The following is a 22,970-nucleotide window of genomic DNA, read 5'->3' as shown; positions in this document are numbered from 1 at the left end:
TGTAAATACATTTGGAAATTATTCTGTTCACGGTTAAATGTTATATAAGACTCTAAAGTGGTGTCTGTAGCTCAGTGAGATAGTGCGTTAATCTTTGGAACAGGGGAGCACTGGTTCTATCCCCACTGCAGTCAGCATGTCGTTGTGTCCCTTGGCTAGACACTTCACCCCAAATTGCTCCTCTGGGGATTGCCCACAGTATTGAATGGATTAAGTCACTTTGGATAAAAGTGAATTTACCTGATCTTGTTTGAAACACTGAATTGTAAAGAGTATAGCCTTATCCATTACCAAACAACATGTAATTGTAAATCCCTAAAAAGGTTTCCCTTTGGCTGAAATCTTACAACAATTTTATTATTTTCGTTATTTGTTCGATTTGAGCTGCGAAATGTGGCTCGTAGGACTTTGTCATAACTTTAAATATTTGTCTTTCATAAAACCAAGTTTTCAACAACCGTCACTGTGGCAAGCTACTGGAGCATGCGCAGTCGTGAGGAAAACACAGCATCACGTTCAGCGGTAGAATTGACTAGCAACCCTGGACAACAACAATCAAAGGCAAGTTAAACTCTTATTGTTGTTGTATACGTATGTTTTATCTATATTCCTCAGAGCTATTGGCCACATTGGGTCCTCATTCATGTTCTTTTTATCTGCCTAGTCTAGTATGTATTCGTACTTTGCAGCGCTAATAACTTTAAGCTGTCACGTTGTCAGAGCAATGCTCAAGTCTCTGTAAGTATCTGGCTTACAACAAGAGAAACGTATTCATACCATAAGTCATTGTAAATACCACGCTAAATGTGCTTAATGCTCATTTGTTTGTTGTTTGTGAATGCTTTGTGATACAAGCCATTCAAGAGGTAGGACCTCCATAGCTAGCCTCATGTGATTTATCTCAGTGGGAGAAAGTTATGCACTAAAGCCTCTCAGTTATTCTCGAAGGCGGGCCTGTCCTACGCAACATTGCCTGAGCCAGCAGAGGGGTTTTAGCCTTTTATATTTGACAGACTATCAGGATGGGACAATCTGGAATCAGGAGGTATGATTTTACTTTAATCATTAAGAGACTCTGTTGTGTTGACACAACACTAAATGTTGGTTAAGACATGTCTCACTAGCCTTATCCATTTTTACATTAAGCTACTTTAGTTTTTCAGAAACACTGGAAGCATTTAGCTAACTTTAACCCTAATTTTGAATTGTGTACATTTTTGTAAGGGGGTAAGAGGTCCAATTGGACTGATTGTCTTATTAAATGAATGCAAATAAGCCTAGCTTTGAGTACTGAGCGTGTGTGTGTGTGTGTGTGTATTGTCATGCTAAAACTCAAGCGGGCTACAGTGGGGGGTTTGGGGTCACACTAACAGCAGGTAGCGGGAATGTGGCACAACAAGTGGGGCTGTGTTTTATGCCGCCTTCTCTCCCTCCATCATCTTCCATCCCTCCCCCTGGATCTGAGATCTGGTATTCAGCGGACTAACAATAGAAGATACTCTTTCACGCTTGAACAATACCCTCCGCATCACAACACACACACACACACACACACACACACACACACACACACACACACACACACACACACACACACACACACACACACACACACACACACACACACACACACACACACACACACACACACACACACACACACACACACACACACTCCAATCTCCATCCACCCCCCTCCAACTCCTTGGACTTAGTGTGCTTTAAACAACCCCCGTCACACACACCACCTCTCTGCCTTTCTCCTTCTATAGGATACTGCCTGACAAGGGAATGCAATCTGACTTTGGTGTGTGTGTGTGTGTGTGTTTAAGTGAGAGGGAAAGAGTGATAAATCGGAGGGTGTGGAGAAGCACAGCGAGGAGGCGGGACTGTCAGCTATTCATGTGTGATCAGTGGTACTCCTGAGTGTTTTGACTGTACAGCATCAGCAGAGAAGGGACACGGAGAGGAGGAGAGGCTAAATAATGCCAGGCTGTCCAGAGGAGAGGCAGAGGTGAACCTTTGGAGGACAACAAAGGGACGTACGCAGCATCTTTGGGAAGCCTGAAACAAACACAGACTCGGCGGCTGTTACCATGGGGGGATCCTTCAGCCAAAACAGGAAGGGCTCCTTCAGCTCCACTCGGAAGAAGAGCAGCATGTAAGATGTGATGCTTCATTGTTTGTGTGGACAAGCTTTTAGTGAGAACAGGAAACTTGTGGGTGAGTGGGTGCACTTGACAGTCGATCAATAGCACCCTTTGCTACTTGTGTTGTCTTGTGCGTATGGACCATAGACTGTATATATAATGTATGAACTAAGCACTTTTGTATCAGATAGTGGAAGAGGAAGTGTGAGATAACGGGTTGAAGGGCAGTGCTGACACCTCAATGCTTCCTTCAGAGCCAGGGCTTTCCCTGCTGGAATGAAAGCAAAGGGACTGCTCTGCAAACAACCTGTCCTGTCGTGCTATTTTGGTATTCAAATCTAAGGAAATTGAGGGAAGAGGCAGAGTGCTACAGCTGGTGACATTATGAGAGAGGCTAGTGTAATGAGCATCATGCTCCTAGAATTCAAGTCTAAGTGTCATTGGTTCTAATATTTTAGCAGCAGCTTTTGTAGTTACAACTGTAGAAGAGATAATGCTGCCTCTGCTGTGACCTTAATTCTAAAGTGGTGTTTTAATCATACAAGCGGTTCTTTGGGTCTGGGCAGACATATAAGGACACATCGTCCTGTTCTGATCACGCAGTGTTAGGAATCCTGAAAGTGCCGTATGACCTGCGGCTGACTGGAGCCTTTCATCTTGTCAAAATGAAGGGAAATGAAGATGCTGTTGCTGAGGCATTTGTCAGAGCTTAAAAGCATGCTCCCTCTTCTTTTCCTTTAATCTTTCGTAACAGAGAGCAAGTCCTTTCACTTGTCCCCTGATCCCAGTGATGCTTTATATTGTTTAAGCTTCTCTATGCCCCTTGTAGCGGAACACTTTCCCTCGACAGATGTAAATGCACAGACATATTTCAGCCAGCCTATTCCTAAATGTCGCTGTGTTCACTCAGTGATCCAAGTCATGTTGTAAACATCATCAGCAGTGGTGCTGCCGGCCTGAAGCAGATGTTTTTGTTTTGGATGAGGCAGGAAATCACGACCAGTGACAGTAAGGCAAGGATGTCAGAGATCAGAAGACTGAGACGACGAGGCCATGTCAAAGAAACGATCATTGTTATTTTTGTGTTTATTTGAAATCTCCCTGTTCACAAAAGCATACTGTAGTCCTCTGGATCTGTGTTATTGTTAAGGCAGATGGGGGCTGGGGTCCTCCCTGTGGGAGAAAGCTAACCAGTGCCGTGGGATCTCAGTTTTCTAATTTTAGTTGCCTTAATCATCCGTGTTATGGCCTAACTGGAGCAGTCTTTGATGTGCAGTAGACTTCCTGTTCTCCAAAACCCAGACAGTTCCTCATTTGGGAAGAGCTGACTTTCATTTGGAGCTCATTTAATGCTGCAATGTTATGAATTCAGGCCAGTGTAGGCCGAACAACTGGGATAATCATTTGAGAGACAAAGACATTGTGAATACATGAATACGCAAAATGTGAAGATGTACACTTTAATTATGCATAAGCCTTTGCTGACTAGGCGTGCAAGAATGAAAGTGTAACTCAGGGCAGAACTATGTCGAAGTTAATAAATAAAAACCCTCAGTTGAACAAAATGGTAGAAAACATATATGGCATTTTAAAGGGAGAAAACACTGTACAGACAACACTATGTAATTATACACCGAGGAAAACATTGTTCTTATTATTAGCTACCATGTCTGCTAATATAACCCCCTTAAATATTATACGGTTTAAAGGGATTTCAATTTAGTTGAAATGGATTTGTCGGGAATGTAAACATTATAAAGTGAAACAGTAAGGGGCGTGTTACCTCCCGGCTCTGCGTGCATGTGTGTACAATGTTCATGCACTTCTGTCTGGTAATTGTGTGCTCTTGTCTCTCTGTTGTAGTCAGGAACAATAGCTCGGCTGGTGCCTGTTCGTGACTCTTCTGGGGTAAACCCCCCCTCTCTCTTTTCCCTTGTTCCTTCATTCTTTCCCCCCTTTTGTTTTTATCATGCCTCCATCAGTTTAGATATTCCTGTGTAATGTAGCACGGTGAGTGCATCGACCTCATTCAGTCTGACTCTGTTCACCCCATGCTAGTTTTCTGCTCTGATTGCAGCTAATTGGGGGTTCCTTATTAGAAATACTAAGATATCAAGAATGTAAAAACAGTAGAACATTAGATACTTTAAAGCAAGGCAAGGCAAGTTTATTTATACAGCACCTTTCAACACAAGGCAATTCAAGGTGCTTTACAAAAATGAAAGACATTCAGACAAAGGCATTTAAAAACAGTCATTAAAAAGAAAAGATAATAAAAGAAACATTAAAAGAAAAAATACATGAATAAAAAGTTACAGTGCCGTTTAAGATATAAATAGTTCACACAAAAGCATCTCTCTTTATATTGTATCCCTCTGAGATTTCTGCATCCTGTTAAATTCTGAATTAAATTGTAAAAAATAACAAAAGATATAAAGGAAATATCATCAGCAGTGTGCTACTTTCTCTCTCTCCTTCTGTCTCTGTGATATGCATGTTTCCCGAGTAAAATACACTAGTGACCATTTCCCAAACGTTGCAATGATTTAACCAGAGATCCTGTCAACTCCCATAGGTGACGTCAGACCGGTTTTTTGTCTCTCTTGTTCTCCCACTCACAGCTATTCTTCCTTCATTTCCTTGTGTCTTCAATGCTCTTTCATCCTGACATTGAGTCCCTGGCTGATTTCATTACTGCTGTTCTTTTGTTATTTTGTGGTATTTATGTAATGAATCTGGATGATAGTCCACTTATGACCACTAGATGGAGCCGTACCACTAAACAAGTGTGACCCAGCAGTATTATTGTAGAGTCGCTGTGAGTCATTACACAGACTAATAGACAGAATGACAGACATTAGGGCTGCTCAATTAATCATATTTTAATCGCGATTATGGTTTGCAACGATTATGAACACAACGTAATCAAAATAAAACGATAATTTTTTTATTATTACTATTACTTTTAATTTTTTTATTTTTTTTTATTTTTTTGTTGAATTATACGTAAAGTTTAGGGTAATCAACTGTTAAAAACATACTGTTCACATTTTTTTCTCCAATAAATGGATGTTTCCAAAGTCAATGAATAATCACATTTGATAATCGCAATTACAATTATGGACCCAAATAATCGTGATTATGATTTTTGCCATAATCGAGCAGCCCTAACAGACATATAGATAGACTGTCAGCAAGTTAGTCTATCCCAGGAGGGACATACTTATGAACGCATCATACAGTTCACTGTCACACATATATATTCATGCCTTTACTTGTATCCCCTAAGGCACAGGTGTACAGAGGCAGGGCCACATATTTATACATGGCGGACTGTGTAGTCTCAGCAGAGTATGAACGTTATCCACCACTACTTATTTTTACTATAAATAACCTTTGTGCCGCTGGAACCAAACAATACTGACTCAGTTGATTGAACCTCAAATCTTCTGTAGATGTTTTTGAGCTTGTGCTCTGCTGCAAAGGAGACATCACGTTGAATACGTTTGTTTGAAGTACCTGAATGAAAAATGACTGAAGTCACTATCAAGTACTTTACTGCTACTGTGTTTATTCCTCAAATCTAAGGGATACAAATTAAGAGCCAACTATGTTACCAATTTGACAAAAAAACAACTATTTTTGCAGGTTATTTCTTAGCATGAGGAAAGAAATGTTTTCACTCATACACAGCTTTTCAAATCTGTTTTGTAAAGGTTTAATTCATAGTTTGGTGCTTTTAAAAGCTCAAACACATATTCCACACAAACAACAATACCTGAAGAAACATAGAATATTGAGAGAGAAGAGAACTGTTGTTTGTTTTGACAACACCTTCAACAACCTGTGTTATTGGGATAGTTATGCTAACTTACCAGCTGTTTGGGTTAAGACACATGACCAGGAGCACTTAGGCTATATAAACACTGACGCTGACATGTTTTTTACACTGCAAGTGCTGTTTGCCATGTGTGCTGTGTAAATGTTGATCAAAGTAGAAATATTTAACGGCCATGCTTTCTGCATTCCTTTTAATGTAACTTGTAATTGAAATGGGGTTAGTGCCCAAGTCTAAAATTAAAAGAATGAAAGCTACAATTACACGCCGCATTAAGAAACGTCGGACAGACAACATAATGACGACTCTCTTATCCTTAGCAGTACTGGTCAAATAAATTGTGAACATTTATCTTCAGCATTTCGTTATGTAGGGATGTTAAAAATCAAAATGGCTCATTATATCGAGAGCTTAACCAAGCTCGGTAATCCACAGGAATCCACCCAAAGAGGTGATTATTTCATTATAAACACGTTTTCCTCATGGTGGTGCTAGAGGAAAGACCAGGGATTTACTAGCATGTCTCAAAATAATCACAGCAAATTTAATCTAGACCCAATTATTTCCCCCCTGCTGGGAACCACATCGTTTGTCTGGGGAAATGTTGACCTGACGGTGGAGCTGAACACAATGTAAGATATGTGCTCTTCCATCAACATCGAGGGGATTAAGAGCAAAGATAAACAGTGTGTGAAAGTTGAGAAGCTTCTCTAATTCCCCCTCAGTGTGTACTGCACACACACACACACACACACACACACACACACACACACACACACACACACACACAGTTATCTTGTGCAGTATAACATCACCTCTGTTGTGGCTCACAGACATGTTTATCATTGCTGATATATTCTTAGCTCATAACCGCACATGCTGCTATCAGTCAAAACCTAATTGATGATTAAGGATGGGCATTCTTGCTGGACTAACGTGTGTGTGTGTGTGTGTGTGTGTGTGTGTGTGTGTGTGTGTGTGTGTGTGTGTGTGTGTGTGTGTGTGTGTGTGTGTGTGTGTGTGTGTGTGTGTGTGTGTGTGTGTGTGTGTGTGTGTGTGTGTGTGTGTGTGTGTGTGTGTGTGTGTGTGTGTGTGTGTGTGTGTGTGTGTGTGTGTGTGTGTGTGTGTGTGTGTGTGTGTGTGTGTGTGTGTGTACAATGGCAGCTCTACATTGCATATGGTTGTATGTGTGGGTTTGCCACTCTCTCACTGTGTGCTATTTGTGGTTTCAAGGTATTACATAAGCGTCCATTCTTCCGTCTCTCTTTTCCCTCTTCTCTGTCCGTGTCGCATCTCTGCAAGGGAAAGAGTCAAAGACTTACCCACTGTCTAATTCTGCTTGATGTCTCTCTGTATGTACTGAAGACAAACGTGTGTTATCTGTGGGACATTGCAAGTCCAGAGGCAGGTTGACAACTTGAAGGTGTAGCAGAGAAAGCAGGATATCTCTTGATGCTCGGGGGCTGTTAGCTTTCACCGTCCGATGCAAGACAGGCAGGTTTGTCCTCTTGGCTGTACTTGCTGACAGATAAGGTGACAAAGGAGAGAAAGGAGACAATGCCAGGAATGTTTACGAAAAAACAAGAGCCCTTTTCAGGTTGCGGCCCTGCCCAAAAACTCACTTAATATTATTACCATTTTTCTCTCTCCGTCTCTCACTCCTCACTTTTAATGAACGCTGTTTTCCATCTGGCTTGCCTCTAATTTGCTCCTCTTGTCAGTTCAGCTATCACAGACTGAACAGAGCATCTTTATCTGTGTTCACCAGTCCGTGACATGTTTTTTGAGTGGGCACGTATTAATTATGCTCAGTGTCATCTGTGACAGAGCTTCTGCCTGTTTTACCCCCTTCGGTTTTCCGCATGTGAACAGTTAACAGCAGGACAGGAGCTTAACATTGCAAATAACAAATAAAGCATCCTTGCTGCTTTCCTTTCTTTCCCTGTTGTGGCTGAATCACCCTCCTTTATTAGATTAGTCATGGTCCATGTTTTACGAAAGAACTCCTCTCATCTGGCCTAGATGTGTGTGTGGGGGGGTGTGTGTGAAAGAGAGAGAGAGTTATACATGTGAAAGCCTTGGTTATGTAAGCCATCCATGAACAGCCTCAGAAGCACATGTGTGGGTGAAAGTGTGTGAGCAGAGATGAGAGCTTTAATCCAGATGACTTGTGTGTCAGTCGCACAGTGCTGTTGAATCTAGGTTTGCTGCATTGATTCCTTTGCTGTCTGACCTGGATGTGGACAATAGATCCTCTGTAGGTTCGGTCACAGCTGTAGCTTTATGTGTGAAGTATTTATGCAGAGCACATTCTCAGTCCTTAGTCCAAGTATCTTTGCTTCTCTGTAGCTCTTCTCCCCCTTTGTTCATCCAGAGAAAATACTCATTAGTGCTGTTTTTCTGCAACAATGATGCATGGTCTCTGCTGAGAGCTGCCGAGTAAACAAACCACTAACCTTTCAAACTCTCTGTGGTCTTTTACGTCAGCAAGCTTAGTTTGGGTTTATATTGTTTAAGGGAATTAGAGACGATGTCCTTTCTGCGAGGTGGGCTTTGTTTGAGACGTTGGATATTACAAGGTTATGAGTTCCTGATACACTTGAGTTTATATATTCAATCAAAACTCATCTACTTGCATCTTTTCAAACATACTGTTAACGGCATATTTTGCTGATTACTTTCTAAATCTTCTATTTTGGTCGATAAGATGGAGGCAATTGTGAAAAATCTTTTGTGAAAAATCTTTTCCAAGGTAATGTCTCAACATGTATTGTGTTGTCAGTCCAACACCAACATGTATTCAGTTGAATATGATGAAAAGCAGGACATCTCATGTTTAAGAGGACACAAACACTATTTTAGCATTACAAAAATACCTATATTACCAAAAAAAAGTTATTATTAATAATTATTTTTTCTGTCAAAGGAATGCTTGATTGATATACGTTTCATCTCCTCTTCCTTAAAGACATAAACGTCTGGCAGTCTGTTTGTCCTGGAGTAACCAGACGCTGCTTTGCCTCTTAAAACAGGAAGCATTGCCTCTCCTCTCCCCCCTCTCTTCCCCCAACAATTGGCAAACCCTGAAAGAAAGGAGCAGAGGGGGGAGGCAAACTCCTGAGAGCGAGAGAGCGAGTTATAGCAAACACACAGGAGCAGGGCGAGCCGATGTCTGTTAACCAGCTGATCGTCCACCCAGACAGAGAGGGAGAGGGGAGGGGGGAGGGAGAGAGAGAGGAGTGACTACTGATGCTCCAGTGATCTGCACTGTGTGAGTCAGTGCTGTGGAGAGCAAAACAGAAAACGCAGCAGCAGCGTGAGACTCTCGCGATCGTCAACAACACAGAAGAGCAGGATGGGAAAGCTCAGCCGCTAAGCATAGGAGGAAGTGCGCGAGCCATAGAGAACAACAAAGCAACAGCAGCTCACAATACGAGGGGAATAAAGAGGACTGTGGAAGATCACTGAGCCTCGTTGACAGCAGTGACAATCTATCCAGAGGAAGAGGAAGTTCACAGTTAAGTCTCGGAGGTGGCAGCAGGTTTTGGACCTGACGTGCTGCAGGGATGTCCTGGTTGTCTCCGGTCCAATGGGCCAAATGGACCTGGTCAGCAGTGACTGGAGTAGCAGGAGAAGAGGGGCAGCCCCTATCCAAGGGTGGAGGAGAGCACAAGTAAGAGGGCTAGGCCAAAATGTGTGTGTGTGTGTGTGTGTGAGGGAGGGAGAAAGAGAAACAGAGAGAGTAAACAGAGAAGGAGGGAGATAGAGTTGGTGTATAATTAGGTTTCAGCTAAAGAACTAACAAAGAGAGTATCTTGAAAGGAAAGAGTCATTCTTTGTACTTGCCTCGGATTAAAAAGCAATAGATTTAGTGGTTGTCTGTGTGATGACTGCAGATACCCCTGAGTCATACTGACAGGTGGTGGATAATACACAGAAAGAGAGCCACACACACGCACACACACACACACACACACACACACACACATACACACACACACACACACATACACACACATACACACACACACACACACACACACACACACACACACACACACACACTGTTGTGGTGGTATACTCTTGGTTCCTTCCTATGCTGTGGCATGGTCATACTGTCATTGGCTAAAAGCAGACGACTAAAATACACTCTTACGAGTCTCTGCTCTGTTTGCTCCATCCGGTTTCTTTATGAGACACCAAATGCTAAGGATATGACTATGTAGGCTGGTTTGTGTGTGTGTGTGTATGTGTGTTAGTTTGTATGTGTGTGTGGCAGTCTGGGAACAGTTGCTGAAAGTTGGGGGAAGGGGAGAGAAAAAGCCACAGTTTCCAAAGCTTTTCATTCGGTTTCTCTCCACTTCTAGTTTCTAAGTAACCATCCAAGATTGCAGCCGATGGGGCCATCATTGGGGCCATCACTGGGATGTAATTCAGTGTGTGTGTGTGTGTGTGTGTGTGTGTGGGGGGGGGGTTATGTATATTAGGATTAACTCTGGCTCCACAGTGTGTGAATGTGTGAACTGATATCAGAAAGATGGAGTGTGTCTGGGTTTTGGCAGTGAGAGCTTTGTTCCTTCTGGGCCTGTTTTTCATTAAAGGGCCTACGTTTTGATGTGTGTTCAAGTAGCTGGGAATGGGTATACACACACACACACACACACACACACACACACACACACACACACACACACACACACACACACACACACACATAAACACTCACATAAACTCTCACTATCCCTGTCTCTCCTTTCCTTTTTGTCTTTACGCAGTTTGGAAATACATTTGGGCTGGCTGGCTAGGCAAACCAAAATACTTTGTGTGTGTGTGTGTGTGTGTGTGTGTGTGTGTGTGTGTGTGTGTGTGTGTGTGTGTGTGTGTGTGTGTGTGTGTGTGTGTGTGTGTGTGTGTGTGTGTGTGTGTGTGTGTGTGTGTGTGTGTGTGTGTGTGTGTGTGTGTGTGTGTGTGTGTGTGTGTGTGTGTGTGTGTGTGTGTGTGTGTGTGTGTGTGTGTGTGTGTGTGTGTGTGTGTGTGTGTGTGTGGGTGTGTGGGTGTGTGTGTCCTATTGAGGGAGAAAGGATGCAGGGGACCTTCTGGGACTTCACTTCTTCCTCCGACTTCCTTTTAAAATTAAAGCCTTGTTTATTTCGAGCTTCTTTGAACCCTGAAATCTATTGTTTTTATGTCCCTCAAGGAAAACAGGAGATTGACATTAGATGGCAATGTTTTCTTGTTAGAAATAAGTTCACACTGCTACAAACAATAAGCGCTTTTATTATTGTATTTACATAATTAAATAGCTGTTTGTAGCATTTTCTTACTTATACCTAGCATCATTGTCAATGGCTCATTGTCCTCAAAGACAGTGGACTGCTGTTATCACATGCTCTAAGTAACTTCATGACGTAGTTCCTTTGGTTTTATGGATCATATTTGTCTCAGAACAATTTCAACTGAAGATTTCCTATATAGTTCCAGATGATTTCCCAGCACCCAGTCGTAGCTCTGACCTCTCTCCTGGCGTATTCCTCTCTCTCTCTCTAGCTTCTTTTATTGTGACAGATGTTTTTTTAAGTTTTCCGTTCTCTTTCTCTCTACAGTTCAGACTCAGAGGGGACTTTTGAGACGCCAGAGGCAGAGTCTCCTGGCATTGTGAAGCACCTTAGCCAACTGGACAACTCCAACCACACAGGTGAGACGACCCTGGGCTCTCATAAAGGTTATTTTAGATATTCTCTGGTCGCTAGCAAGCTTTTAGGAAAAACACAAGACAGATAACACAGAAGATGTCAGCATTAAAAGAAACCACATATCCAGCAAAGGGGACTCAGATTTATAGAGAGACATTTTAAAAGTCCTTTTCATTATCAGATAAAACAGTAACATCGAAATGAATCAGCCTACATTTCACAGGATCAATTCATTTTGATTTCAAGATTTTCTGCAAACATATTTTCTGCCAAAAAAAACACAAATGCCTTTTTTGTTTCCAGCCTAATACTTTGGTAGATTAGGTGCAATGTCCACTGTGAAAAGACCTCCTACATTTAACATTAACACTCGTGGTATTCATTAGTTTTGAGTTCAATAATTTGTTTGCACATTTACAAATGCTAAAATCATCAGCCGGTTTGAAGTGATTTTTTGCATTAACCTTTATGTCGTTCTGTCATGGCAAGAAAGCCTTTTTGCACAAATGACAAACACAAATGTTCTCCTACACTCAAACCTGATGATGTAGATAATGTAACTTGTTTTGAGTTATTCGAGTAAGGTATTTTGTGTAAACTGCAAAAATTGCAAACATGTCTTGAGATTTAAGTGGTGTTGTTTACGCAATGTGTCACTATGTTGTTCCTTGTTTATCTTGGCCACGTTGTCGCTATGCCTGCTTTTGCTGATCAGAAAGATCTATCAGCAGATATGGTTTATAAAAAGTAAAGATAAATGAGCCCTCACCCGGTTTCACAGACCGATACATCGTTTGATAAATGGGTAGTAGATGAATCCGGTTTGTTTGAAGCTGCAACAGAAGCCCACTGCTTTCTAATCAACATCCCCCTCCTTACCCATCCCCTCCCGCTGCCCTGCTTTCACCCACTCAAGCAGCACACATCACCATGGTAATAGATATCTGGAGTGCATCTTCTGTGCAAAAAGCTATATCCCTAAAGTTTATACTCCATCAGTTATCATTATAGTGATTTTAACATGAAGCGTACATGTATCAGAATGAAATGAGTCTGCATGTTTTGGATGGGCCAACCGGATGATATTAGACACGATTTGACTCGGCATATGGGATACTCTGCCAGATAATTACAGAGAGATTAAAGTGTTTCTGATTAAGTCTAGTTCGCAGACAATAACAGTCTCCTTTTCATGCTAAAACAGTCACATGCTCTGAGCAAAGTCTGGGGTTGGATTCATGAATAAAAGATTGACTTGAGAAAGTGATATTCTTGTTGACTATAATTGGACTTTAACAGCTCACTTTAATGGTCTATTCATGAACGGCCACAGGCTACAATCAAACTGTATGTACTGTAGCTCCAGGGTGTAGCTGAAACTCTAGACAGCCATTTGACTACTTATACTGTTCCTCTCTTACTTCCTTCTCTGCCTCCTTTTCCTCTTTTTCACAGAGTTGTGAAACTGCACTAAAGCCTGATGTTGTCTTTGTTGCTAGGCCACTTGGTGGGGTGTACTCTGCAGAAATGGGTGTGGTTCCCCCTCATATATTACCCTCTCTGAAGGGTGTGTGTGTGTGTGTGTCTGAAAGTATCCAGATTTGGAGCAGAAGCTTACATAAACTTGCAATATTGAATGTATGATGCAATAGGCCACAGTCATGACGCCTCAAGTCACGAAAAACGATGTGAGAAGCTGTTATCCGTCAAAGGTGGACACAATAAGTTCATTCAAGTTGTGAGCCACTTGAGAAGAAACACAGGAGAATATATTAGAGTTATTTCCGTTGTATTATCGTGGGTAGTTTTGAGAGTTTTTACAGTGGGTGTATTTTTCAGTAACAGAGAGTCCTGTGTTTCAGCAGCAGTGTGACTCAACAGAGACCAGCCTGCTGCTGTGGTCGTTAGCTAGCTGTTAACAGGATGTGAAGTGCTCTGAGAGGAAGTCAGCAGCCATCTTAAATGTTCTAACAGGAGAACGAAAGGCCATCATTTCAAGTAAATCCCGAAATGAAAGATACTATCATTAGGTCGCCACAGGATGGAGAAAGTAGGTTAGACAAAGGATACCAATCTGTTTTTATCCTTCTACCTTTCTGACAGCAGTTTCTTTCTCAGTAGCAATTGGTTTTCATGGTTCCTCCTATAAGTCTTTAGTTTGGTGTTGCCCAACACTTACCTCAACGTTATAACTCTCTTTTGCCCTTTGGCTTTGACATCTGCGAACAACTTCAAACAAACTTAAAGACCCATCTGTTTGAATACATTTTTCACTGATTCTGTATGTTGTTTTTGACTTGTTTTATTCCTCTCTAGTCTCTATAAGATGTCTGTTGCCATATTCAATTATAAATATTATTATTATGCCAGAGTTTAGTTTCTTGTTATTTATATTCATAATGATAATACATGTTTATTCTTATTTGATTCTATTTTTTATGATTTTACATGTATTCCTTTTATCTGACACGTGTTTCTGTCTCATTCTGTTGCTGCTTTGACACCTGCATTTTCCTACAGAGATCAATACAGGTCCATCTTATCTAATCTTATCTTGTATTCATTTTGAGAGGCACCTCTATAAACCTTATGTTAACTAGTAACACACTGACCTACTTGTCCTTCTCTTTTTAAAGGTACAAACCACTTTTTGGACAACAACTCCAACCAGGAGGTCGGCCCAGATTCATCCCCAGATGTTGATTCGCTGAACAACCTCAGCAACTCCACAACCAACAACCGTAGCTTCGGTTTGGACCAGAACCTCAACCTGAACCTCAGCAACAAACCCAGCCCTGGAGGGGTCCATCAGGCCCAGCCTCCAGCCCTCCGGCCCCCATCACTGTCCGTCCTCTCCTCTCTGAACAAACCCGACCCCTCGGAGGTGGACGACGTGGCCCCGGCGGTGTCTGACTCCAGCACGGACTCCAGCTCCACCCCCAGTCATGACATTTGTGTGGACCCTGATTTGCTTAACGGCAACCTGAAGTCCAACTCAAAACTGACCTGTGAGACCAACGGCACAGTAATCACGTGAGTAAAAGACTCGTTAAAAAATACACAAAGGTCTCTTCAGTGAGACTTCAGGCTGAAACTGAACTGATATGACTCACTGATTTTCAGGCTGAGCAAACAGTGCTCTCTCTTTTATGGCCGTAGTAGGGAACGGTAATGAATGCTCTCTATTGTTCACGATGAACCTGGAGGGATCGAAGTGTTCCCATTTTAATCAACTATGTTTGCCTGTTGTGCATCTTCTAAAGTTAACTCAGCATCTGTGTCTCTCCTGCACATCCTTTCATCCCTCATCACCGTTATTATACTTTTTTTTATTGCTTTTAGTTTTGATTTTATTTTAGGATTTCAGTTCACTTGAATTTTTTTCAGTAGGATTTTTTTTTTTACTATTCCACAAAAGAAGATTTAAAGCCGTTTTTAATGTTTAGTGTATTTTTAACACATATTTTGTGTTTTCTGAGATATTCTCTGAGTTGTAACGAGGCGTGTCTCTCGACGCCCTCTGGTGGTGTTTTCATGTTACTGCAAATGATGAATCCTGATCACATTTCTATTAAATTGTTTATGTCTTTCTTCAAGTTCAGCGTTGTGCACAGAGATAATCAGATTTGACCTCAGTACTTAAATCAAATACATTTACTTTGAGATTCCACGATATTTGCATCATATATTTCTTTGTTAAAATGGCTGGTTTGAAATGAGACACAATACTTTTATAGGAACAGGGGGACAGAATGTATTGTATATACAGTTTTATTTATTGAGCTTATATACAGTCAGGTCATCCTTATGTGGAGGGTTTGCCTGCACTCATTTCTTGCTGAGCCCATTCGCGTCACGTCTCTTGATTGATACTTTAAAATATGAAAGCCCGGGAAATACTTGTTTACTACATTTTAGTTAGTTAAGTGGTAATAGAAGATTTACATTTTAAATTTAAATATTCTAGTCTTTTATTTACTGAACTATAATAACCCTGCACTCACCTTATGTTTAACCTAACCCCTATCCCGTCCTCTCCTTTGTCTTTCCTTCCTTTTCGTCCCAAACTTTCATTCTGTTTCCCTTCGCTCTGTGTGGCATCAGGACTTCTGAGCAAGTCCATTTCCTCTGTGTTCTGTTGTAAGTACTGTGTATGCAGACGTGTGTGTGTTTGAACGTCAGTTCTTGCTGTTCTTAATAAGTCCAGTGCCAGGCTTGCTCCACGAGCTGATGTGGAAACAACTTGACCTTCACAAAGAAGTTGAAAAAAAGGCTGGAGTAGAATTAGAAAGTAGAGAGAGTGTTACCGGAAATCCTTTAATTCCCTCTAACTCTCTGAACAAAGGTCCTTGCTCTTATTTCAATTTGGCAACAATCTCTTTCATTGATCTGCTTTTAATTCTGCGTAATTCAGCACTTTAAGCAGAGCATGCGAGCTCAGCGCACTCTCCCAGCAGAGCCATGAGGCTGTAAGGCTTTCAGTCTCCTGCTTCCTCTTCTCATCCTCACACCCGCCCACATGTACACGCAGGCAGATGTATCATCAGGTTAGTGTTGACACTTATGTTGTTATTGACTTTCATTCTCAGGAACTCCTGTAAAGTAAAGCCGAACCAGCCAATGCAAAAGGATTTCAGTGGACAGGTAAGAACTGATAATGTGTCTGCTGCTCATCTGACTCACGGGGTAATATTACCATCAGGAACGCTTCATGCATTCAGTGGGTTTGATTATGTTTGCAGCTGTTAAAGGATGACCACCATGGAGGCCACGCCACAGACGAGGAGAAGCTGGCGATCAGTGTCAAACCGGACAAGGACCAAAGCGGTGAGTCACCGGATCAATGAACATTGATTTGTATGTTGTGCCCCCCAGTTACAGCGCACACTGATACAATATAGAGAAACTCAGTTACCAGTGACAGACTCGACTGTACAGGAAGTTAAAGTTTAGACAGCATTCTTCACTCGATCAATACCGGACAGCAAGAAGGTCATCTGTGCTTATCTGTTACAGACGCACACATCATTTAATCAATAGCTTCACATGTGCACTGAAACCTTTAACAAACACATCATCAGTGCAGGTGTTCAGAGCAACAGTTCACAGTGTTTGCTGTGGGATTGTATGATCATGCACATGTGACACAGCTTAAGTAACTGTCTGTTGCAGATGTTACAGTGTATTACGTGCTGTAGCCTGTGGTTTGATGAAAGGTATCATGTTCTTATTTTTTAGAGTGCACAGGCACTTCTCAAAGCGAGGTTGATAACATTCTGAAACAATATCTTGAGCAGACATCGAGGCTCCTTGTGAGTCATTACTAAAGTGGAAGCAAACGGCCAGTGAGCTCATTGATGAGACCACTCCTATCAGATCATCTTACAAATTCTTATAAAGTAACTTATAAAGACCATTTGAATCATTTGCTGCAGTTCTTATTTGAACATGTGGTGATCTTCCTGTCAAATCAACATTCAGAAATGTTGTAATATTTCTCATGTACTGCCACCTGCTGGTCATGACGATGAACTATATTATATTACGTGGTGCATTATCCCAGATCCTAAATTCATATTACTTTCTTCCAGCTCAAGACTGCCATGTGACATCAAAGCCCGAGGACTGCTGCTCTGTGGTAAGTAAACACCACAAGCAATAGTTCATGTTTTTACCCTACACCTGCTCTCAGCACATATACAATACTGTTGGGATGGGGAGAAAAGCACTCTTTTTTTTATTTAGACTAAACTGTTACCATCCCTTACAGAGAAACCAAGACAAGTCCAGGCATGTCTGTACATTTGAGAATGTAAAAGTCATATTGGCAATTTTTGTTTAGTTTTTTGTGAAAGTGAAGTGTGACTGTGAGATGTAATAGACTGTCAGGTTTTCTGTTTAGAGGCACCTGCATTATTATCTAAAGCTGCAGTTTGATTATCTGTTTGATAAGATGGCCGCACTGTGCTGTACGACAGCAGGAGGTACTAAGTGTCTGCCAATTATGCTTTAATAAAAGTGACAGGTGGATTAAGATTGTCATTTATAATAATAATAATGCATTTTATTTATATAGCGCTTTTCACAACTCAAAGACGCTTTACAATATGAGGGAGGGTAGACAAACAAGGACAGGCAAACAAGTAAGTATAGTAAAATAAAAAATAAAAATAAAAAGGCAGTCAAGAGGAAGTTGATTGAGAGGGGGGGGGGGGGGGGGGGCTTATGGGTAGACAGAGTTGAAAAGATGTGTTTTGAGGCGGGACTTAAAGACTGTGAGGGACTCAGAGTCACGGAGATCTTGGGGGAGGGAATTCCAGAGCCTAGGAAGCTGCCACTGAGAAGGCTCTGTCCCCAAAGCTGCAGAGTGTGGATGTGGGGATGGATAGGAGTCCGGATGCGGTGGATCTGAGGGACTAGAATATGGCTCTCATAATCCAGGAAGGTACAAAGCAAGAGACGAGAAGGGACTTGGAGACGAGGAGAAGAAAGGATTGAGATGAGGGGGTTCAGGGTTCAAAATGACAGTGAAGCAATTTGAATAATTTGCACTTTATTACCTACATTAATGTTGCTATTTGTTTTCTACTAAAACACATTGTTGCATTGTAACTTATTAGTGAAAGGGTACAACTGAAGGGTTGGAAATGGCTTCTCTAAGCACGTACTGTACAGTTAGTTTCCTACTTGTGAAAGATAAATATTATAGGACAGCTTTAACAACAAAAAAGCCAGAACAAAGGTTTGAATAATCCCATCCGTGCCACTTGTGTATTTGTCCTGAATACTTTTGTGTATTTATTTAGAGCCCCTTTTAGACTTCTGGATGTACAATAAAACTGATTTCCTTCTGCCTGCAGCAGTTCAAGGACCCATGCGAGCAGAAGAACAGAGCGGAGGGAGGGGAAATGAAGAAAACAGGAAGTCAGGTCCTGGATTCCATCTGTATCAGTGAGGCAGAAAAACAGGCCGTTCTCACCCTCATCAGAGAGGAGGTACGAACTGTTAACTCATCCAACTTCAAATGTGTTGTCAGCCTATTGGTATTCCCTGAATGGATCTTTTAAGTATTTTCTTTACATGTACACTTACATCTCGTTTCAGATCATCACTAAAGAGGCAGTGGCAAACGACTGGAAGAAAAAGTATGAGGACAGCAAACAAGAAGTCAGCGAGATGAGGTGAGAAAACATTTTGATGCACGATGTTTTTACTCAGCCATCTCTGATTGACGGTAAAAATCTGTTTACAATCTGTCAAACTATTAGGTTAACATCTCGTGTGTTTTGTTTCTACAGGAAGATTGTTGCAGAGTACGAGAAGACAATTGCTCAGATGATTGGTGAGTAGAAATGTTAGGAAAAAACGTTATGCAAACGTACGTCTCACTGGTTACTGTAATGATCCAAGTGCCACGGTGTGTATCGTGTACTGTGAGTGTCAGACACGGTCACATTATTCCACATTGTTTTAACGCAGAAAAAACAAATCGGCAATTACAATACATTCATTTCAAGCCTTTTCTCTTTATGTTTGATGTATCCTTGTTTTTGATGTTTCCTGCTGTTACCAGACTAAATACAAAAATGTAGGTGATATGGCTGTCAACAATAACAACTTCTTCTTTGCTCTTCACAGAGGAAGAGCAGCACAACACCAAGATTTCCCAGAAGACTTTGCAGGCTGTGACGGCGGAGAAAGAAAGCACCATGGCAGACCTGAACTCTGTGGAGCGCTCTCTCTCTGACGTGTTTCGGCGATATGAAAATCTGAAGAGCACCCTGGAGGGATTTAAGAAAGTAAGTCATAGAACTAGTCCATGTCGGTTTCAGCTGATAGTGGTACACATTGGGGGGGGGGGGCTTTAAGAGCGTTATAAAGACAATACAGATGAGGCAGTTGTTGAGTGGCAGAGGTTTACATTCAAGAGGACCTATTATACCGTTTTGGGGGGGTTTTTCCATTCCTGTAGTTTGTTATACAGGTTTTCATTCATGGTCTGCCACGGTGGGAGTTTGACCAATCACAACAGAGCCGGCCAGCTAACCAATCAGAGCAGACTAGGCTCTGGTTTCAGACAGAGGGGGGAAAGAGGTGCTGAAGACCAGGCAGTTGAACCTGAAAATCAGCACACACCCCCTCTTTAAAGGTCCCTAGATAAACCTGAGCCTCAAACCTATGAAATTGTTCTCTTCTTCAACAACTAGTGCAGCATTCAAATCTTTAATAAAGCCACAAATCTTGATCACAGCTGGTTTAAAGCAGCAATAACACGGTGCTTGTTTTTTGTTTCCTCGTGCAGAATGAGGAGGTGCTGAAGAAATGTGCTCAGGAGTATCTGGCCCGAGTCAAGCAGGAGGAGCAGAGATACCAGACGCTCAAAATCCATGCTGAGGAGAAACTAGACAGGTATGTATGGGATTGAAATGAAGTCCAATTCTCCTGTCAGGCCAGTTTTAACAAACAATTATCAGTTTTGAGATGCTGTTAATTTCCCTCGTTTCACTCGTCTCTCAGGGCCAATGAGGAGATCGCTCAGGTGCGCGGAAAGGCGAGCTCAGAGAACATGGCGATGACGGCCAGTTTGAGGAAGGAGCAGATGAAGAACGAGTCTCTGGAACAAGCTCTGCAGCAGAAGGTAACATAATTCCTCATCTTTCTGCAGGTTTATTCTAGATGACATTACATTGAGCTGATGCTTTATCCAAAACAACTTACAAAAAGTACAATCAACCATGAAGAAACAAATTCAGAAAAGCTCAAATCCTGCAAGTTCATTAGCTTCAACTTCGCCACACCACTTTAAGTGCTTGAAATGAGGTGGGAGAAGTTCTCCGATCTTGTACTTAAGTAAAAGTAGAACTACCAGGGTGTAGTAGTACTCTGTTACAAGTAAAAGTCATATTAATTCATACAAAAATGTATATATTTACATAGTCATCCTTTGTTGTGTTGCCATAGAATCAAGAGATGGAGGAACTGACCAAGATCTGCGATGAGCTGATTGCCAAAATGGGAACAATAGACTGAGTGACTGCGAGTCCTCAGAGCGACGCCCTGTGCATGAAGAAGCAACTTCCATACCCTCTGCCAGCCCTTGCAACAGACTGCTCCTGTACAGATGTCTAAAGTAACTTCCTGTAAACTACAATTGCACTACTTCTGACCCGAACCTAGACGGTTTCGTACATGCTAATAATTGTTCGAGTAGGAACTGTGTTATATGTATGTGGTCACGTTGTTTTGTTTGTCTGTTACGAGGCCATCTTGTGCTTTGCCCATCATGCCAGCGAGCAACAACCTGCTTGTGATTCAACTTTAATTCCCAGCGGATTAACAGCTACATTCCCAGCAACTCCTTGAATGACATCATGCAGGCGGGGTTGTTTAGGAGTTACATCTTTGCATCCAGTATATTTGATTAGGCTTTGACAAGGATTGATTTTTTTTATGAAAGCAACGATCCATGACGTGTATTTTATGCTATAAACTCTGAAAGAGAAAAGCTCAGGGGTGTGTGTGGCAGAATGAGGTCAGGGTCAAAGTCAGGCTGCACAAGAACTGGAGGAAAGGATTTACGATTATTTGAGGAAATACAGAAGTCCTCGGAGGCCTTGGTTTGTTCAGGAGAGATACTGAATCCAGAACGAGTCAGAGAAGCTAACGCTGAGAATAATTCACAGCGTTAGCTTTACCTAGATTCTGGACAGCTAAAATCCTTCCCCTTAGTATAACAACCTGAGAGTAACAGACCCGTGATTGTATAAACAGTAAAGAGAACTTTATAATAAAGAGAAAAACACTTCATCCACTCCACCACTGTACGTTAACCATCCTGTGTTAAAAGTCCTAAACAACTGGAAAATATTAAAACATGGAGACTATATTTTTGATTAAAGATATTTTAAGCAATTATACGATTAGCAAGTGATGCACTTGAGCGTCCACTATCACCTTTACCTCCTACCGTGAAGTGTTTGACAGCTTTATAGGAAGTTTAGTCTGTTGCAAGATGTGAGCGCTCATGCCTGTATTTACAGCTCTGCATAGTCTGTTTCTTTGCATGATTTTTTTAAGAGCTCTGTTTTTCTCAGAAAGCAAATAGTTTCCTCCAATCACAGGTGAAACTATCTGTGTAATAATGACTGAATAGTAAATGGGATTTAAACACTCAGTTCTGTGGGGTCGGTCACCATCGAAAACGTAGTAATGTCTGATACCCCAGACACAAACCCACTGATGTGCCACAGTTTATATTTTTGTGCCATTATTATGTTGTGTTACTTCTCAGTGGTTTTGTCAAAAATGATTATTTTGTCACTTTAGTTTCTTCCTTTAATTATTATTGTTTGTAATTGTAAATTAGGAAAGAGGATCTAACACTTGTGTTGATACATTGACTAACAGTGTTTGTGTACATTTGCCTGAATAAAAATACATATAATTTGTTCTACAACAAGCTATTCTTGCATTTTTTCACCTCTGGTAATGTTTTCAACTCAGCAGGGTAATGAAAAAATGAGTCATCGTTTTTGTTCATGTAACTTGGTGCAGGACAGGCAAAGGAAGCAGCCAATGAAATATTGGAGGTGATCTGAGAAACAGGGTGGATAGCCCAATTATTTTTTACTTACACATACGGCCTTGGCGGAGGTATGCGCTCTCCAAGATCTCTTGTACTTAACATTAGTTTTTGCCGTTTTTATGATCGCTTTTTTAAATTGTCACTGTGTATTGTTTTGGTGTATGGGCCTCAGCTAAAGCCTTGGTGCAAAGTGTTTACACACACATCCTTTACAACACACACACACACACACACACACACACACACACACACACACACACACACACACACACACACACACACACACACACACACACTCATCCCATCTGAGGCTGTTATGTGACTTAATAATAATGACCTTTGGCCTTATAATGCTCCCACACACACACACAGTCAGTCTTTAAAAACAGTGTTATAAAAATGACCTCGAAACTCTGTTTATAACGCTGAGCTGTAACCGTGTCTCCTGTTAAAGCTCGCTTGGTTAAGTCCATTACTACAGCCTGTTGGCTGTGCAGCATGCAGGGAGATTACAGACTTAAGACCTTAATGCCCTCAGACACCTTCCCGTGCCTAAATCTGCACCTCAACCCATGCTGTCCCTCCATCACACTCATCCACTCTTCCTCTGGACTGAAGAAACAGAGTCCGTCAGCCGGCTGCCATGAAGACCTCTCTGGCCCTGCTGCTCGTCTCTCTGGCCTGCCACAGTGAGTTTCTACAAC

The 22,970-nt window shown here is 41.6% G+C and overlaps 1 protein-coding gene across 4 annotated transcripts; it reads left to right on the top strand.

Moving 5' to 3' along the window:
* Nucleotides 1-611: 611 nt before the first annotated feature.
* LOC307043558 (transforming acidic coiled-coil-containing protein 1-like) lies at nt 612-22,140 on the top strand. Of its 4 annotated transcripts, none has more exons than XM_079688071.1 (13): nt 612-1,045; nt 11,592-11,683; nt 14,318-14,714; nt 16,271-16,325; nt 16,424-16,508; nt 17,273-17,319; nt 18,542-18,676; nt 18,786-18,862; nt 18,980-19,023; nt 19,320-19,480; nt 19,984-20,090; nt 20,199-20,319; nt 20,643-22,140. In XM_079688071.1, exons 1-13 carry the CDS (start codon nt 1,023-1,025, stop codon nt 20,709-20,711), a joined length of 1,413 nt encoding a protein of 470 aa, XP_079544197.1. In that variant the 5' UTR covers nt 612-1,022; the 3' UTR covers nt 20,712-22,140. The 4 variants fall into 4 exon arrangements, with proteins under 4 accessions (XP_079544197.1, XP_079544196.1, XP_079544195.1 ...); XM_079688070.1 differs by lacking the exon at nt 612-1,045 and adding an exon at nt 1,079-2,161; XM_079688069.1 differs by lacking the exon at nt 612-1,045 and adding an exon at nt 9,220-9,661 and having other exon boundaries at nt 18,545-18,676.
* The last annotated feature ends 830 nt before the right edge of the window (nt 22,141-22,970 follow it).

This window comes from Notothenia rossii, assembly GCF_949606895.1.
Source record: "Notothenia rossii genome assembly, chromosome: 6".
Classification (NCBI taxonomy): domain Eukaryota; kingdom Metazoa; phylum Chordata; class Actinopteri; order Perciformes; family Nototheniidae; genus Notothenia; species Notothenia rossii.
This window is presented reverse-complemented; position numbering and strand designations above follow the sequence as displayed.

What these genes read in the sequence shown, in the direction of transcription:
- LOC307043558 (XM_079688068.1), top strand. Translation starts at nt 9,555, where the DNA reads ATGTCCTGGTTGTCTCCGGTCCAATGGGCCAAATGGACCTGGTCAGCA. An exon ending in ACCGGACAAGGACCAAAGCG is followed by an intron (nt 16,509 to 17,272) that starts GTGAGTCACCGG and finishes ACTTTCTTCCAG; the next exon opens with CTCAAGACTGCCATGTGACA. An exon ending in CAAGAAGTCAGCGAGATGAG is followed by an intron (nt 18,863 to 18,979) that starts GTGAGAAAACAT and finishes TTGTTTCTACAG; the next exon opens with GAAGATTGTTGCAGAGTACG.